This window comes from Montipora foliosa, chromosome 13 (assembly GCF_036669935.1).
Source record: "Montipora foliosa isolate CH-2021 chromosome 13, ASM3666993v2, whole genome shotgun sequence".
NCBI lineage: Eukaryota > Metazoa > Cnidaria > Anthozoa > Scleractinia > Acroporidae > Montipora > Montipora foliosa.
The window spans coordinates 36,977,021-36,997,258 of NC_090881.1; the positions used below are offsets into that span (position 1 = coordinate 36,977,021).

Consider the following 20,238-nt stretch of genomic DNA (forward strand, 5'->3'; position numbering starts at 1 on the left):
AGTAAAAATCAAGATGAAAAATTATGTTGATGCTTCTGTTAACTGTTTGCATAAACTGGCCTCCTCATGCAATTTTCACCTGTTGGCTGATAAATTAAATTGCAACCACGAGGTGATGTGAGTTAAAGATAAGGATTTGAAAGGATGCCTGCTCAGACAAATATAGGGTCCTAAATGTATGTCAAAGAAAGCCTTTAAAATAAGTAGATGTGTCAGAATTACAAAACAGTAGTCAATATCCCAAAGAGAAGACCTCTGACACTGAAGAAATCAACCCTTTCAAACAGAAAAGCTGATTACCTAACAGTACAGAACACACAAATCATGGAGATGAAAGAGGCAAACTGGCAAAGTTGAGTCAAGAAAAGAGCTCTTACAGTTTAACAATGCAAATTGCGCACAAAATCAATGCATTGTAAAACACAAAAATGTTCTGCTTAGGGAAAAGTATCCCTCGAGTGTAACAAGAAGAACCATTTTGCATCACTTTGTCAAGAAAAGGATCCAACTGATGTAAAGATGGAGAAAGATGAGATGAACTATGATCTCTCCATACTTAGCATTAATACAAGTTAACCCAAGAAGGCAAAGGAAAGGAAGTTCTAACAGAATAGACCATAATCGTATTCTCAGTATTGGACTGGAAATTAGCTTGCAATGGAGGCCAATGCCGGGGAATCTTTTCAAATGCAAATACTTTTATTAATATATTCCCCCACATTAGCCTCCATTGCTAGCTAGTTCCAGTCTAATACTGAGGGTACGAATATGGTCTATTGACCTTTTGTGTAGAGGACAATGATCCAAACAAACACAAGACATCAATAGTGGGCTAGCTTGATGCAGGAGCCTCCTGTAATCTCATCAGCTACTCAGACCTCAGAAAGTTTAACAGAATGGGACCCTAGCACAATGAACAAAAGTAAAGTGAAGCTTTAAATATGTGATGTTTCTGTAATCATGAGAGCACTGGGAGAAACGTATTTGACAGCAGGATACCAAAACAACTATCAGAGATGCAAGTTACAAGTAGTGAACACCCCAAACAAAACTTCACTCTCAGCACACAATGTGCAGCAGAGACCATGTTGTGTTCCCATTGCTCTCCAACAGGAAGTAAGAAAGAATTTGTTAGCCCTAGAAGAGAGATGCATCACCAAGAAAGTTGAAGGGCATTAATGAATGGATAAGTAGTATGGTCATGACAGTCAAACCTGGCAAAGTAAGAATCTGCTTGGATCAAAAGGGATCTGAACAAGGCTTTAAAAAGACCCAAGTCCCAGATGCCAACCTTACAAGCGATTCTAGTGCAGAAAGCCAAAGCAAAGGTGTTCTCCACTCTTGATGCTAAAATAGACTTTATCAGATTGGTATTGATCAACAAAGTAGCCTAAAACCACCTTTTGAATACCATTTGGAAGAAATAAGTACCTACAATTGCTATTTTGAGTGAGTTTAGTACCAAAAGAATAAGTGAAAAGTTACATGTAGATCTTCAAAGGCACTGTGGTTATAGTGGATCACATTCTTGTTATGGAACCTGATGATGCCAATAAAGAAGCAGTGAATGACAATGACAGCAACCTGAGGAAACTTCTTTAAAAGCAATAGAGGAAGACCTTAAGTTTAAAAAGTCTAAGATCAAGCTCAGGTAAACAGAAATGCCCTTCAGGGGTCACGTTGTCATCAATCAAGGGTTAAAAAGAGATACTGAAAAAGTAAAAGCTGATGAAGAAATGCTGCTCAAACCTGTCACAGTTCCTCTGATCCCCAATCAGATGAGGCCACCATGTCCTAACCTTGAGAAAGTTTGCAAACAAGAACAGGAGAGAAAGGTAACCCAAACAAACTGTTACAATGCAAGTCATTGATGCACCAAACTGCCAACCTTGAATTCTGAAGACCATGTGTGGGTTGTGGAATAGAAATTAATACCTCCAGTTGGTACCAAACCCCAAGGTCCTAGGTGGTTGAAACTCAGAATGGCAGTCTTGTACACAGAAATCATCAACACCTTATCTCCATGCCTGAAAGCATCCAAGAAGTGTTCCCTCTAAAACAAGCAGATACCTTTGTGTTTATGGAGTTTCTTTATTGTAAAGAGGACTGAAATGATTTTTGCAAAGAATATGTCAACATTCTAAGGAGAGTCAAAGAAATGGAGATTTCAAGCTGTTTTTCATCTTGAGGGCCGCATAACTTTAGTGAGATACCTTAACTGGAATTTAAATTTGTTATTCTTCAAATTCCAGCCAAATCTTAAGCCATAATAAACACTGCATGACTTGTGCAAATCGTTATTGGTAGCATGGAAAAACTGAGGACCAAAAGACGAGAACACACAAAAAAGAATACTCAATCCTCTATTTTACTTTGGCTTGCCTTCATTGTTTTGCATATAACCTGCACTTATTTAATCTCAGTAAAAAAGTTTCTGTTTAGCATTTGAAATTTGCCAATAACATGACAACAGAACCAAAATGAAAAAAGGCACCCCTGACAGCTATGAAGGTAACCCTACAATTCAAACATTCTCTTAACTTACCTACATGTAGGGATGTTTCAAACTTTTTTGTTATTATGGAAAACACGTTTGATATATTTGCTCTGCCACTAAGTAACTCCATTGCCATCTGGTAATCTCCATCAATATATTTGAAATGTGTTATGCCAAGATGCTGACCAGTCTGAGTCATGACAGTAACTGGCACATCACCAAGGTGAGGGGATCCTAAGTCAAAGGTTGAAACAAACAGTTCAAGCACAAGTTGAATAAAACTGAGCACCAATAATATTTTAATTTCAGCATAATTGACTTTCATGTTCTTTTACAACTATATGCTTGATTGAAGACCCCAGAATTTACTTTGATGGCTTGATTTAAAGGTGGCACTAATAATTATTATTAGTTAACCCCTAGAAAAACCTTCATACAAAAAGAGAAACATAGCTATCCTACATTGAAAATGCTTCAATGAGAGATTTATTTGAGAATGCTTCGATTTTGCACCACATTGACGAGAATAATTGCAGCGGGAAGTGCTTACGGTTTTTGCAAAAACCTACAGACTGCATTCAAGGACAGCATTTGATCAAATACATGCAATATAGGCATGGTAAATTTTACTCACCAGGAACAGTCCCTTGGAAAACATGAGGCTTCAACTTTGTCAAATTAGCAGTAGCTACATGACAGAATTCTGCTTTTCCAGATGTGATATCTTCTGGCAAGGGTTCAGATAAGAATATGGAAAACGGATATCCACCCTAGTAAGAAACAACCATTGTCAGAAAATTTTTGCAGCTGCCCCTTTAAATTTGCAGCACCCTTTATTTTATTTGCAGCAACTCTTTAAATTTGCAGCAGCATGTCCCTTGTGAGCCACCACAGAAAATGACAAAAAGAAAACAACATAAAAAAGAGTCACCTTAGTTGAACCTTCTTGAGGTGAGATTCCTTGAACTGATCTGGAAACCCCTGAATACAAATATTAAATAAATAAAAAAATAAATCATTTATTAGGTAAAACACCTCACAGTTGGTTGACTTAATTACATGTTAAATGCATCTAAGATTAAATGATTTATGAAAAGTTGTAAGATATACTGACTCAGTGAGATAAACTAGTAAATATGTACATGGTCAAGCTTTACATGTAAAATTAAGAACAATTTAGTCTCTACATGAAATGACTGATAATAGAAGAGTTCTTATATCTGTTCATTCTGCATACAGGGGTGTTGAAGAGATGCTTGTTGCATAGCAAAATGCTCTGAATGAAATGAATGTATGTTTGAAGTGTGAGTTATAGATGGAAGATAGAAGTGATCCTTGTACTTAACAGCTGGACAATATTATTGTTTAAATTGTCCAGTTAAGTACAAGGATCACTTCTATCTTCCATCTATAACCCGCACTTCAAACATACACTTATTTCATTCAGAGCAATGATTGTCACTTTGTAGACACCTGAAAAATTCAGGGTTCGATTCCATTTCAAGTACCAGCTACATTTAAATACACAGCGAAATTCAAAAATTGGATTCTTGCCACCTGTCACAGAGCTCAACTGCGAAACAAAGCAGAAGACCAAATGGCCCATTGCTGACACTGCAGCTGAAATTTTACATTGCAGGGTTTGTTGTTGTTGCACAAAACTTGAGCCTTATGACTTCTCTGTAATTGATGTTTGAATACCATGCCAATGTCCTTGTTGGCAGCATTGTGACTGCATTTTTCCTGGCACTTGTTCAATTTGTTACCTTTGAGGAAAAATTGGGGTTGTCACCGTTGATATTGTCAAAAGTTATCATCACAGGGCCAGAAGTCCCGGGGGGGGGGGGGGGGGGACTTGACTAAGGAAACCAGGAAAAGACTGAAAAAACCAAACAAGTATAAATAAATCCTTTTTTTAGAGAGAAGCCATTGTGGTATGGGTTTTGTTTTGGCTAGACTGTGCTACTGACCTCAGTAGTTTCTGAAAAACAAAACAGCTACTCTAGGATAGGGAGGATTTGGGGAGTTTACCCTAGTATAGGGAGCAAAATTTAGCTGAACCAGCCCTGGTATAAGCTAAGGGCTCCAAGGTCCTAGCGTCACATCCCCCACCCAGAAATTCCTAAAGTACCATCCCCATGCCAGAAGCTAAGTAACTCTGGACTCCAGTGCGTTAAGGCTTGACCAAGCTCATAAATCGGCATATTTTTGTTTTATGAGGAAACATTTATCCAGTCGACGTTAATAAAATCTGCTTGCTTAGCTTTCTACTCGCTCTTTTATCTCAAATGTGTCACATGATTTTTTAACAGATGAAAACAATTCTAATCTTTTATCGGAAACAAGGATGGAAAAGTCATCTTATATCAAGATATCAATGTGTTTTGTACATTCCTATAGTACTCCTACTGAGGCTTTATCATTCTGCCTTTTAATCATATCCCCATCTTAATGGAAATGGTAAAGTAAAATTAAAGAAGTGTCCATTGAATTACAACATCTTGCATGTGAAGCTTAAAGGGGTGCCTAAAACAACCGCCTGGTATGTTGGCTACCCCATGCTGATGAGTTTAAGTTTTCCAGCTTCAAGTTTTCAACAAGTTTTTTTTTCAAGTGTTTAACATTGTTTCAGTGATTGCAAGGGCAGCACCAAGGTAACTATTTTGCCTCTGCATATTAACTAGTTTTAGCTTACACAATTCTTTTGCCGTGCCGCTTTATCGTTAACTTTTCTGTAATCATGTGTAACGTTTCTATTAAGTTTCTTTTTCTCTGTTTTTGTATTTGTTCAGAAGATGTAGTTTTAACTTTTCTACGTAACCAAACAATTTGTCCACAGTGTAATTTCACTTGTAAGTTCTTACCTTGTTATGATACGACTTTGTAATTTTGTGCGAACCTTTTTTCAGTTCTCATGGTGTTAATAAACTTAACATCAGTTTGTGAACATTGTTGATGTAATCACTGGAGCTATAGTGAGAACTTGAATGCAACTTCAAGCAAGCTAAAGGATCCATGCAAGCCAAGATTCTTCAAGACTGAATGCAATTAGCCATGACAGACAAAGATAAACAGACACAAGGAAGAGCCCACGTTCGTCAGCGGATAAACGCAGTAAATACAAGCACTTTATTTAAAGAAGTTTAAGAAGTGTTGAAGTCAAGGAGAGACTTACATTTACTCGAACTGAAGCGTAGTAATCATTTGAGAACTGTTGCAGTTGTAAGGTCTGTTTTGCCAGGAAGATATATTTTGTCACAGTATAATTAAGTTTATTTGTGAGTCCTGGCATAGCAATTTTATCCCAGTTTAAGATAACAACTTTGGACGATTCTAGCGTTCAACATATTCCGGTGGGTGTATTGATTTACAGATCGTAGTATCATTTAATACTTAAAGAAGAAGTACTTATTTTACTGTATCATATTTAACTATCAAAGTAAAATTTCCAATAAGGACATTCCCGTAGAGAATTTAAATGCTCAAGAACAACTTTCATTATTTAAGTGCAATCCTACACATGTTGATTATGAAAATGAAATTAGTTGGCAAGCAAGCAGAGAGCTATTGGCCGATAAGTACGAGATGACAGATTCATTAGATTCAGGTTCTTCAGAGCAACAACATTGAAGTACAGTTAGATCCCGAACCCTCACTGAAAAAGGTCAGGCCTATGAAGAGCAACGTCAAATAGAAGGAGCAAAAGAAGAAGATCGCGTTATTAAAAAGTTCAGCCGAGCCTACGCAAAATGGGAAGCACTTGCAACAGAAATTGAATCGTTACTCACTTCCAAGACCTCATTGTCACTAGGAGAGAGGGAAGAAAAAATTAGGAGTCTAGATAGTCTTTGTGAAGACATTCACAGTACTTATGAGAAGCTAAGACGAGTTAAAACACCAGATCAAGAATTTATTTGCAAGGTTGATAACTGTGATGCACAGACGAAAAGCCTTCGCCATAAACTTTACCTACAGTCAGACTTTGTAACAGAGCAATTGCGCGATGATGACGATAATAGGTCAATTCGAAGCACAATGTCTTCAAGATCAAGAGCTAGCACTAAGTTTTTGAGAGCATCCTCCCTCATCAGTTTAAAGAAAGCCGATGTGGCTGTAGAACTGGCCGCGACAGAAGCTGAATTTAACGCTCTTCAAAAGCAAGCACGACATAAGGAAGGGACAGTGAGAATGGAAGCAGCACTCGCATGTAGGAAAGCGGAGTTGGAACAGATGGAGGTGAGAAAGCAAATGGAGATGGCAAGAGCAAGGCTGATGGTATATCAAGAAGCTGAGGAAGCAGAAGAAAATGTCGACCCAGCTGAAGATGATCTCTTACAAATCCCTCCAACCCAGTCAGAACCTAAGACGACATCAACCCCCTTCCATCAATCACCACCAGTGAAACATTAAACTGAAGTCAGTGCAAATGCCTCAAGAACAGAACCTCAGCCCATTCCACTACAGTCTAAAGGCGTAAATCTTCCTCCAGCCGATGGTACAGAAATTAATCAACAATCTTGTTATTCCCAAGAATTTACTCCAAAGGCAGATACCAAAGCGGCGATCATCGCTGCAATAACTGATTCCGTCAGTGTAAGTCATCTTACCAGAGCCCGTACCAGAGCCGAACGTCTTCAGCGGTGAACCTATAAAGTATCCAGATTGGAAGTCCTCTTTCTGCGCCCTTATAGAGACAGAGGGAACTTACCTTCAAGTGACAAGATGTACTACCTAAAACGATACGTGAGCCGATCTGCAGGAGAGGCTATCAGTGGACTCTGTCTGTTGAACTCCCCAAGAAGCCTACAAATGCGCATGGGATATCTTGGATGAGAGATTTGGCCACCCTTTTATAATATCTAAGGCTTACAGAGACAAACTATAGAGATGGCCGAAGATCGGTACCAGAGACCACCAGAGCCTCAGGAAATTCGCTGACTTCTTGTCAAGCATGGAAACCGCCATGCATGTGGTCCAGGGCCTTGATGTTTTAAATGACTACGTAGAGAATCAGAAGTTGCTCCTCAAGCTACCAGACCGGCTCATTTCTCGATGGAATCGAATAGCCAATAAGCATCTGAGAGAAGATAACACTTATCCAGGCTTCAAGATGTTCGTTACCTTCATCATTACAGAAGCTGAGTTAGCATGTAATCCAATCTCCTCCTGCAACGCTGTGAAAGAAGCAGAAATGCTCGAAAATGTACGTAAGGGACAGAGAACCAAAGATGCTAAAGAGAACAGGACTACTTTCTCTATTAAGACAAATGAAGAAGATGCTAAGGAATCGAGTGGAATAGAAAAACAGCAGCTCAAATGTACCTTTTGTAAGAAGACTGATCATCAGTTGGATGGCTGTTCAAAGTTCAAGTTCGAGACACTGGCAACTAGGATGACGTTCGTCAAAGAAAACAGATTGTGTTTCAATGCTTAAAGAAGGGTCATGCATCTAAAGATTGTCGAAGGAGGTTGACTTGCTCTACTTGTAACAAGAAACATCCTACCTGTCTTCACGAAGATAGAAGTATTCATGCGAAGATGGAAGAAAGAAAAGTAGGAGACTCCGCATGCGTCCCTGAGTCAACGTCCTGCGCTTTACAAGGGGTCTCACATACCAGTACATCAATGATAGTTCCTGTCTGGCTATCAACGAGTTCCAGACCTGACAAAGAAGTGTTGGTACATGTATACGCCAAGTTAGACCACTAAAGCGACGCCACATTTGTCCTGGATGAAGTCTTAGTGAACTTAGTGCCGAGGCAGAGCCGACGAAACTTTGACTGAGCACCATCACAAGTCAAGAAGAACTTGGCAGCAGCCAAAGAGTAAAGGGTCTGCAAGTCCAAGGGTACAATAACAATCGCAAGATTCCTATTCCCATTGCTTACACAAGGACAATGATTCCCACCGATGAAAGCCACATACCCACTAAATCAGTTGCCAAGAAATGGGATCATCTACGCCCAATAGAAAACGAAATGCAAGATCTCTTGGACTGTAACGTTGGATTGCTGATTGGATATGATTGTTCTCAAGCACTGACCCCAAGGGAAGTTATCACTGGCAAATCAAGCGAACCATATGGGATAAAGACAGATCTCGGTTGGAGCATTGTAGGCACCATGTGAAGAGTGAGAGATCCCTTTGCCACAGAGTTGCTGTAAAGGAAGTACCTGTTGTAACAATGAAGGACATTGTAAGAGTCCTCGAGTCTAACTTTAAGGAGCACAAGGATTCTAAGATGACGTCCCAAGAAGATCTGCAGTTCCTTAAGATCATGGAAGAAAATATTAAGAAAACTGAAGATGGGCACTACGAGATGCCGCAGCCGCTTTTGCCCATTAACCGCACTACTGCAGTCACCCGACTTGAGTTCCTAAAACGAAGATTTCGTAAAGATACGAAGTACCAAGAAGATTACATCAAGTTTATGAATGAAGTTTTGAGCAGAGGGGATGCTGAGGAAGCTCCAGCCGTCAACGAAGGAGTAAAGTGGTAATTACCACATCACAGCGTTTACCATCCAAAGAAGAAGATCAGAGTGGTGTTTGACTGCTCAGCAAAATTTAAGGGAACCTCACTGAATGAACATTTGCTCAGTGGACCTGACTTGACCAACAGTTTGATCGGTGTCCTGTGCAGTTTCAGGAAGCATTCGTATGCTGTTACCTGTGACGTAGAGAAAATATTTCAAAAGTTTATTGTTCGTGAAGAAGATCAAGATTACCTTTGCTTTTTCTCGTGGCCAAACGGTGACGTAAGCCAGCATCCTAAGGAATACAGAATGAAAGTCCACCTGTTTGGAGCAACCTCGTCACCTGGTTGTGCGAGCTACAGTCTGAAGCACATGGCAAATGACGACAAAGAAACATACCCCTCAGCAGCTCAGTTTATCATGCATAACTTTTATGTAGATGAAGGACTGGCCAGTGTGGAATCGTTTGATGAAGCAGTATGTCTCGTTAACAGAGCTCGAGAAATATGCAAGAGAGGTGGTCTTCGTCTGCACAAGTTTATCTCAAATGATCGTGCCGTCATGGAATCTATACCTGAAAGTGAGAGAGCTGCAGACATCAAGATAAACATACCGTCCGAACAGCTTCCGATTGAAAGAGTTCTTGGCATACAGTGGTCGGTGGAGTTAGATTGCTTTGGTTTCTCCATTATTCTGAAAGACCAGCCCTTAACAAGCAGAGGAATGTTATCAACTGTGGCATCTGTGTACGATGCCCTTGGTTTCCTGGCCCCTTTGACGCTACGAGCGAAAAGAATCCTGCAAGAGGGTTGTCAGAAGGGCCTCAACTGGGACGACCCTCTATCAGAAGATGTCCGGCCACGCTGGGAGCAATGAAATACAGACCTTTTACGATGAAAAGAGCTGCAAATATCAAGATGCTTCGAGAAAAAGAACATGGGTTAGAGAAAGACTTACGGCTTACACAACTTCGCCGATGCTAGCACATGCGGTTACGGACAGTGCTCCTACCTAAGAGTAAAGGACGAAAATGAAAACATAAACGTAACATTGGTGATGGGCAAATCTCATCTTGCTCCTTCAAAGATAATTACTGTTCCAAGACTTGAGCTTACAGCAGCAGTTGTTTCAGCCAAGGTTGATGCGATGTTGCAGGAAGAACTTAACTACACCAATCTAAAACAGTACTTCTGGATGGACTAGAAGGTGGTACTGGGATACAACGAGGCCAAAAGATTTCATACGTTTGTGGCGAACAGAGTCCAGACGATCAGATCCAATTCTGATACCAAAGAATGGCGGTACATAGATACCAGCAACAATCCAGCTGACCATGCATCAAGAGGCTTAAGAGTTGAAGAACTGATGAAGTCCAATTGGTTTAGTGGACCCTCATTCCTCTGGGAAAAGAATATTCCACTCAAAGAAGAAGAAATTCCTGCGATTCAGATTGGTGATCCAGAGGTCAAAACTTCTGTGCTTATGACTTCAGCCGAAGATTCTTTCAGTATCCTTGACAGTATTTCGAGATATTCTAGTTGGGTCAAGGCAGTTGGAGTAATCACGTATCTCAAGAGAGTTTTCAAGAAGAATAAGTCAAGAACAGTCACCACAACCGTGGCTGAAAGAGAAGAAGCTGAAACATTTATCCTTAAGGAAGTACAACGCACAGCTTTCGCAGATGAAATCACAAGACTCAGCAGCAAAGGAGGCAGTGGAAAATGCAAGAAGAATAGTCCCCTCCTCAAGCTGAATCCTTTCAAGAAACAAATTTTGTGGGAGCAAGGAACGAACTAGCAAATGCCCTCAAAGAGTTAGATAATGGCAGGATTCAATCTCTTTTGTTGGAAAATCGTTGCGACTTCGTCATGAATGTTCCCTACTCCAGTCACTGGGGAGGAGTATGGGAAAGGCAAATCAGAACAACCAGAAGCATCTTGAACATCGTTCTCAGCCGCTTTAAAGGACACCTTGATATGTCAACTCTTCGTACCTTCCTTTACAAAGCTATGGCTATTATCAATAATTGACCATTGACCCAGCAATGTCTGAAAGATCTGAAAAGTTTGGAACCCTCAACTCTGAACCATCTTTTGACGATGAAGACCAAAATACTGCCCCCACCTCCTGGAAACTTTGTCCGTGAAGATGTCTACGCTCTGAAACAGTGGCGACGGGTTCAGTATTTAGCGGAGCAGTTTTGGAGTAGATGGCAAAAGGAGTATCTCCTCGACATGAACGTGAGACAGAAATGGTTAGTGCTGAAAAAGAATCTGAAGATTGGAGATATTGTAATAATCCAGGAAGAAGCCCCAAGAAATGAGTGGCCCCTTAGCAAGGTCGTGGCCGTAACGCCTGACCAACAAGGCCTTGTTCGTTCAGTCAGGATCAAGCTAGCAGTCCGAAATTTTGACAAGGAAGGAAGCTCTGCCCAACATTTGATCATCGAACGACCTGTACAGAAGATGTTTCTCCTCCTGGATGGAATGAACTAGGGCAGTGTGATTCTGTGATTCATGCCATTGATGTTTAACGGTTCAAGTGGAAATTGTTCACGATTTTCCTATTGATTTGATTGATAGTGAATACACTAATTGTGAACTACTCAAGATTAGCAGATCATGGAAATCAGAAATTCCTTAATAATTTGGTGGGAGTGTAACGACCGTTAAGTGATTTATCATAAGCCTTTCGCTTGTGCTTTTGTGTTTTAGAATATTAAGCCAGTATTTAAGTTACGTTTCAAGTCTTTCCATCATTTTCCCTAAAGTCCCCTAAGGGAGCGTAAAGAGCCTTTAGCAGGATGCGCGAGCTAGAATTATGCCATATTTGTAGATATGATGCAGCTTTTTCACGTGACAGTAATCACATTTCTTCGCAAGCAAGTAACTTATGTTGTTTTTTGTTGACATAAGCGAAGCAAGTCAACGCCAAAGTTTGCGTTTTCCAGCTTCAAGTTTTCAACAAGTTTTTTCTTCAAGTGTTTAACATTGTTTCAGTGATTGTAAGGGCAGCACCAAGGTAACTATTTTGCCTCTGCATAACTAGTTTTAGCTTACACGATTCTTTAGCCGTGCTGCTTTATCGTTAACGTTTCTGTAATTGTGTGTGACGTTTCTATTAAGTTTCTTTTTCTCCGGTTTTGTATTTGTTCAGAAGATGTAGTTTTAACTTTTCTACGTAACCAAACAATTTGTCCATAGTGTAATTTCACTTGTAAGTTCTTACCATGTTATGATACGACTTTGTAAATTTGTGCGAACCTTTTTTCAGTTCTCACGGTGTTAATAAACTTAACATCAGTTTGTGAACATTGTTGGTGTAATCACTGGAGCTATACACTGTGTAACTTGATAGTAGTATAATGAAAGTCACCTTTTTGTGTAATGTTTAAAAAACGAGCAGCCGTGTTTTATCGGGGTTTAAAAACACGATGCATAGCTGAGTGTTTTTGGACCCAATAAAACATGTGCTGCGAGTTTTTTGAACGGCTTCAAAAACATTCCACAAAGAGCGTGTCCCTCTGGACTCATAACAATGGTTCAAATTGTGAGAGGTGAATATTAGCATACAAGAAAAACAAGCTATGCCTTATTAGTATTTTTTATATAAAGAATACTAATGAGGAGTGTTTTATCAGGATATAAAGCTCACACATGTGACGTTTTATAGGGGGTTTTGATAGGCTGTTAGGTCATGAACTATTAATGAGTTTTTGAAGAAGACGAGTAATAAACTGTACGATATCTATTTACTACACCTTTCTTTCACATTGTACAATTGAGGAACTTAAAACCGGGGTACAATGCAGCTACGATCAACAGACAAGGATTTTGTGAAATATTATGAAAAGCTAAACAAATGGTAAAAATGCGTCGCCACATCCCTGAGTCCCCACATCCCTGTCCCACTCTTCATCATTCGTTTCATGGTAACAAATGAGCCCAACAAATTGACCTGTTCCCAACTATGTGGCTTCATAGGTCGGTTGGTAGAGCATTGCACCAGCATTGTGGAGGTAATGGTAAAATTTGTTGGCCTTTGATAGCACCAAAGAGAAAAATTCTACCCATTTAAAAAAAAAAAAAATTACCTGATTAAAAAAAAAAATTACTTAGTTAAAAAAATGTTACCAAGTTAAAATAAAATCACTTAACTAGAAAAAAAGTAACTAGTTGAAAATAAAATTACCTAGTTAGAAAAAACTAATTAGTTGAAAATAAAAATTAACTGAAAACAAAAATTAACTGCAACATACATACCACACAGGTTCAATAAAAAATGAATCAAGAAAACTTTATTTTTGTAAAATACAGTGGAGAATTTCAAACCTCGCGTGCCGGCTACTCAGAGGTGAATAGTACTTGGATAATCACCTCTGAGTTAGCCAATCAATGCGTGCGGAGAGCACTTTTCAACTGTGTGGTATATACTAGTAACTTGTTATTTAAATAAATCTAGACCACAGCAAGAGGATCAGATGGTCTGGAAGAATTAATTTATTATACAGCCTTTCTTTAAGTAACAGACATTGATGATGAGCTTAGGTGCATGTAATGTAATATGGATACATGAAAGCAGGTAACTAAAGGACTTCACACAGTATCTATGATAGCAAATCACCATATACCTTTGTATCATAATCATTAAGTGAACTCATCAATACATGACAACTGTAAAAAATCATTTCCTTAACACAAGCAAGCATAGAAGTTTTGTTTCCTGCCTACTTTCTATTATAGGACAGGCTAGTTCTGAGTGTGGTTAGTGCCTGATAATCTACCATTGATAAATCTGTATTGTTTATGTATTTGGATTGTATTACAAATATATATCGTACCCTTTATAAATAAAAAATGCTTGATCCCTATGCACTGACAGTGCATAATGGTTTATTACAATAATTTATTATACAGTAGAAGCACCTGTGACAGGCAATAGAGGCCCTGCACAAATTGACTAGAGACAAACTCAAGTCTCTTTTAATCTCCTGGTACCGAAAATATTGTTAATAGGGCTAACAGCAAGAACCTCTTTGAGAAAATTAAAACAATTTTCACCTGAATAATGGTCACCATCTTGATGCACTGAAGTAGGATCAGACCCATGTGCTGAAGGGCTTTCAGAGCTCTCACCGTAATTTGTCTATTAAATGAGAAAGAGAACTAGCTGTACAGTTTACTGAAATTAATAATTTTCGACATTCCAAGTGTAGAATGCACAAGAATTTTGAATCAAGAATACACAAATGAAATCTCATTAAAGGAAAACCATTAAGAATACAGTACTGTGCAAAAAGAATGCAAACGAATTTCGCGCTTTTCGGCACTTTTCGACGAAATATAACGAAATTTCGGGTGAAACGAATTTTCATTCGAACTTCGTCGAAATTTCGAAACACCTATTGTTTCAATCAAAACGAAAATTCGCAACGGCCGCGCGAATATTCGAGCGAAATTTCGTTGTAACGTAGCGAAATTTCGTCGTGACATGGCGAAATTTCGTCCTGACAAAGCGAAATTTCGAGAGTGCTTATAGAACGTTCGCAAGCGAGCATTTGCCTTTTACAGTACATTTAAGTTACCATTAGAAAAAGGCCAGTCGAAGCCCTCATGAGTGACCAAGCCGGGAATTTGTGAGAGTGGTCGCAACAAGAGCCGGTCGCTTATGTGAGCCGATTCTCGCAAGAGACTAAAATTAAAAACAATGGAGGGTGGTTGTCGCTTACCTAGAGAAGATAGCGTTCGATAAAATTATTTAAGCGGGCAGATTAATCATGGTAAAGGAAGCGTTTTTACAATCCCTTTCTATTTCAGTCAATGCGTGACATCTGGATTGCTTCTAAGAAACATGTCACGAAAATGTCGATTCCCCATGTGTTTTCGAGTTCTGAATAACCAATAATTATGTTAAGAGAAGTGTCTATTGCCATATAACTCGAGTTTGGATTATCGCACAGCCCTAAAACTTTGACACGCTCATGATTTATTACCTTCCTACAACATCTCAATTTCTTGACTTAATTTGTTTAATGGTTAGCGATTTTATTTTTTCTTCGCGTGGTACTTGCGTGACGTGAAACCAAGAAGAATTGTTACGTTTGGTATGTTAAAATGGCTATGGCGATGATGTTATTTGTCGTGTTTCCATTCAAGGTTGAGAGAACAGTACAGTTGTTGATGCCATTCATTCATTAAAATGCGAAACGCTAACCAACACTACGAAATTTCGTTTTAAGCCGCACATACATCAGCGATTTTTTGCTCACGACGGTGATGCGATTTTTTCAAATTTTATCGCGTCAATCGCAAGTGTAACCACCCTTGAACTGCTGATTTTTTCTAACGACTTTTTCTGCTGTCGCATTGCCATTTCAAGGGTGACTAAACTTGTGATTTTCATCGCGCGCTGGCGACGCGACAAAATTTGAAAAAATTGCATCACAGGCGCGAGCAAAAAATCGCTCTTGTAGCCACGGCTTTAGGATAACAATATTTCAATTATTAAAGTTCTGGAATTTTCGTTTCAGTACGTACGAACTCCAACGAAATTTCGTTGTTAGATTTGCAAATTTTCGTTTCAGTACGTACGAACTCCAACCGAAATTTCGTTGTTAGATTTGCGAATTTTCGTCCTGCGCTCGAATTTTCGTGTGGCTCGGCGAAATTTCTTCGAAAATTCGGCTGAAAAATCACACCTCTTTCCCCGAAATTTCGGTGAAATTTCGGCGAAATTTCGAGAGAACAATAAGTGAATTTCGTCGAAATTCGTTTGCATTCTTTTTGCACAGTACTGTAGCTGAAATCAAAACTGGTACAAGAATAAGCTGATGCTTTACAAGTTTCTGCAGTAGTGTTGAGAATGTTTAATAATAATAATAATAATAATAATAATAATAATAATAATAATTATTATTATTATTATTATTATTATTATTATTATCATTAATGCTTTCCTTAGTAAACAGCACATTTACATGAAATAAGCAGGGTAAGATGTGTCTCTTGAGTAAAACAAACACCAGACAGTGTGGTCTTACCATCTAGGAAAAAAACAAAAACTCCTTTGTGGTCAAAATTGCTTTCTTTTTTTCTTCAGATTTTGAAAGTGTGTTTGCTTAACCCTTTCACTCCTGTGCGCTTTGCCATTGACAAGCAAAATTGTCTGGCGTTAGACAGAGTAAAATCTATAAGTCTCAGTGGCCCTTATAGAAGTAAAAGGGTTAACCCCTTGATACCCAAACTGGCCTAAACTGGCCAGACCAGGTTAACCCCCAGGAGTCAGTGGGTTAATCACTCACTGAAAAACTATGTCCCCGATAACCCTTTGATATACCCAAACCGGCCTAAACCGGCCAGGTTAAAACTTGGGTTATTAAGTGTTTAGCTAACATAGTTTTGAAATCCAAAGAAGAAGAAGAATTGATTTTTTTGGTCATAGTAGTACATTAAAAAACTTCTCTTAATTGTCAAAAATTATTCATAAAAAACCAAGAACAATCAATGTCATCAATGTAAAGGCTTTCAATGACAATTATTCAGAAAACATCATGAAGGCAGATACAGGAAGTTAACAGAATACCACCAATAATAATTATTTGGAAATGTGATAAGTCTGTAGGTATGGGTATCCAGTATAAAGGAGAGTTTGTGTTTGGGGGCTGGACAATCTGGGAGCCAGCGAGCCATGTGAATTTTGCATTTAAGTCTAAGCACCCATTTCAAATAGCGCTGATAAACAGTTATTAAGTCAAAGCACCCATTTTAGAGTGGTTTTCAATTGAGTGTCGAAGGTAATTAGATAATTACTTTGGTTTATGATTACTTCACTCAGTGATTGGTTCAAAGTTCTTGCGCCATTTTTTCAACCAATCAGAAGTGAAACCAAAACCAATTGTGGCTCGCATGTGCACATTTTCCCCCGCTTTGTGTCGGCTATGTGTAATTGCTTTGAGTTTTGATTGGTTTACTGGATTGTCTCCGTCCTTTTTGATTGGCCAAAGTAATTACTTTGGTTTTGGTTTTACGACACTCAATTGAAAACTGCTCTAAAACAGTTAGCTTTCAATAACTGTGTGACTCGCATGTTGACTCGCATGGCTCGCCATGTTGGATCGCATGACTCCCAGCCATGGCTCATATGACTCCCAGCCTTGGCTCGCATGGCTTGCATGGCTCGCAGCAATGGCTTGGATGACTCGCATGGCTTGCTGGCTTGCACATTGTCCTAACTCTTGTGTTTGCATTTATTATAAACTTAAAACAACGGAAATTATCAGTAAAGAGAAAATTAAATATAAGTTTTGGCAAATGGTAAGCAAATACAAATTTGAGCGTTGAGGGAGCCCATTAAAGTGCAAACGGAGGGCCACATAAACTATATTAGGCCATGAAGCTTAGGTTTATTTGCCCTCTGCTATTTGGTGCAAAAGAAGAGTTTTCCTTTTTGCAAAGGAGAGTAAAACGAATGCCAGGGAAAAATTGAGGTGCACGTAATTAACAAAAGAACAGTACATTGGCAGGTAGTATGCAGTTCTTCATTTGAGAAACTATGTACATGACTTGTATATACTATATATTACCAAGTTTGAGGTAAGATTTTGATCCCCAAAGAGCACTCTGTCCAAATGAGAACCGATCAACTCTCTATCTGCAACAAGGGTTTAGATATCCATTCTTAAGTGACTAAAGAGGCAATACAAACACAAAATGTACTGGCATAACGGTTATTATATAGTTACATTAAAACTCAAGAAAATGCATAAATTCACATTTTTTTCTTTCACAGTTTGATATTAACCTTTGAAAAGAGATGACACTGGTCCAATAAAACTATAACGAACGATTGTTTCGTAATTCACTCAATTCCACAAATATTAGCACTGACATTGAATTTCATGTCAGGTTTCAAATTAGGTGACTTTGTTGTGAAACTCTTAGCCCAATATCCCTGAAAATCTATCAACCGATTCTTTAGGAATTGGTCTGCTTTCTGCAAACTCTAGAAATTTCTGGCAACACTTTTCCAAGGGTAAGAGGGTAAGAGGGTAAAGGGTAAGTATTTATCTTACAAAATTTAGCATTTTAATTTTTTAATTTTCAACAACCCGACCTGTGACTTAAGAATTACCACAGGCGATATTACCTTTTTGCTCTCATATTGTCTTCGTCTTTCAAATTCCTTGAAAGTTATAAAAAAACTCACATGTAGTTCAACTATACCCACTGGGAAGTGACAACAATTTTACTTACATTTACTACGACTTGGTAATCTAAAGAACAATGCGAGATATGAAGTAAATTAAGACAAAGCGGTTTTTGTTTGAGTGCCGTGTAAGTGCTGATACATACGCAATTTATAAGGTCACTCGGAACTCAAGAAGCATTAATTAATGAATCAGTGATGCATGGCAGTTTCTATTGCACACTACAAGGCTGTTGCCTAACAGGAGCCCGGTAGCCTGGGGCTCCCAAAGAATAGCTCTGGGCGCCTTAATTTTTCACAGCAACACCTTTCACTTCATATGTTGGGCTCCTAAGTTCTCAGCGTTTAGCTCTGAGGGCCCCTTTAAAATTTTCTTAGGCAGCAGCCTTGCACTAGCACGAAATTTGTGTAGGCAATCACAAATCCAAGTCAATTCTAAATTCACTTAAGATACTCGAATAAAACCTTTGTCCATCTCACTTGTCAAAAAAAGGTTTGCAAAGAACACAACATAGTCTACAACACAGATACAGTGGACCAGGCAGAAAACATTGCGTTCACTTCATCCCCTGTTCTCTCTGAAAAGTTTTCCTTACACAGAAAAACTAATTATGAGCACCAGATATTATTCCAGGAAAAAAATGTCATTTCGAACATGATTTGCTGCTGAAAACCTCACCCAAGTGGGGCTTACTTCACTTAATAGGCTAACTTAATCACTTAGCCCAAGAATAAACCAAGAGTGTGTTCAATTAAACTTGGGGGTGCGTTCGAGTGGAAATCCGTTTTCAAATTTGCGATCTTTCTGATTTTCACTGGAACACAAAATCCTAAAACGGATTTATTTGCAGATTTTATTAATTAATTGCACTCATTCTTGACCTTTCAATAGCAAACCATTTTAGGATTTTGTGTTCAGGCGCAATGCTGAAAGATCCGAGTCTTAAGCTCTAGATTTTCGTAGCAAACGTATCCACAAAGTACAAGCGAAACAGAAAATATCAGTTTGCCGTTTTTGCGCCATTCGTGGGATTTGGTCTGTGTTACGAGTTCGATGTTTTTTGAGGACAGGTAGCTTGCAAACTAAACTGAACGCAGGGTTGTCGGAACAACAACAAGATTTATTCCAAAATGAACGTAGTTTCCATGAAGTAAAACTCTAAACAGCATGTGGTGCAAATGATATAGCTTGCGGACAAAAGCTAGAACTGAACACTTGTTTTGAACGCTGCGAGAGTTGTGTGACGTACTGCGTTAAGTTATAATTTAGTGCATTGTATATGTAGTGTGAGTTGACTTCATTGTTATAAGAGCCTGCAATCCTCCTGGTTGCAGTTACGCCACCATGTTTGTGCTAGAAAGAGATTTGGTGATTAAAGCCTAATATTCTCCAGGCAAACCTTTCCTTGTTATACAACACAGCACATACTTGATAAACTTACACGGCCTCCGCCAACTTGAATAAACACTGCTTCTGTCACACTAGACTAAACACGGCTAACGCCAACTCTCTTCGCTTGTGAACACTAGTTAAAAAACATCGCTCAGACTCGCTTACTTATATACTTTCACAATGAGATTCTGGATCTTTCTAAAACAGTAAACAATCTACCGGTAATTATAGAAAGATTACAAAACACACCAATTTAGAAACGCTTACGAACGAATCTAAAAATAAACAAACTACAAACTCTGGAGAAGCTCCAAGAAAGTAACGGTAGTCATGCAATGCTATTTTTCGTAACAGTCTGCTGTGCTCGCCTACATAGGGCATACTTAATATTGCTTCCACAAAAAGATTAATCATGAACACAACAATTTCTTCGACCATGCAATCGAGTTCTCCCAATTTCAACAGGGTGTAATAGGAATTAATGGCTGCACCAAGCACTTCAGCAAAAAGGTTGGTTCAAAATATTACTCTTTACTGTTTTACCCTTTTACCCTTTACCCTTGGAAAAGTGTTGCCAAGAAATTTCTCAGTTTCAATTTTGCAATCAACTAGGCATGCATAGCCTTTTATTGGGTTCACAACAAATCTGTACCATTTAGCATGTTGCCA

At 38.8% G+C, this 20,238-nt stretch overlaps 1 protein-coding gene across 4 annotated transcripts in view; it reads right to left on the minus strand.

Annotated features, from left to right (window-relative positions):
- The window catches only part of LOC137982702 (uncharacterized), a 48,184-nt gene that overhangs the window by 5,499 nt on the left and 22,447 nt on the right, over positions 1–20,238 (minus strand). For all 4 annotated transcript variants that reach the window (XM_068829841.1, XM_068829842.1, XM_068829840.1 and 1 more), the window contains exons 9-13: positions 17,554–17,621; positions 14,033–14,117; positions 3,429–3,478; positions 3,132–3,267; positions 2,546–2,731 (exon numbers count right to left, since the gene is read on the minus strand). In XM_068829841.1, the coding sequence (XP_068685942.1) occupies positions 2,546–2,731; positions 3,132–3,267; positions 3,429–3,478; positions 14,033–14,117; positions 17,554–17,621 (525 nt within the window). The remainder of the gene's footprint in view (positions 1–2,545; positions 2,732–3,131; positions 3,268–3,428; positions 3,479–14,032; positions 14,118–17,553; positions 17,622–20,238) is intronic.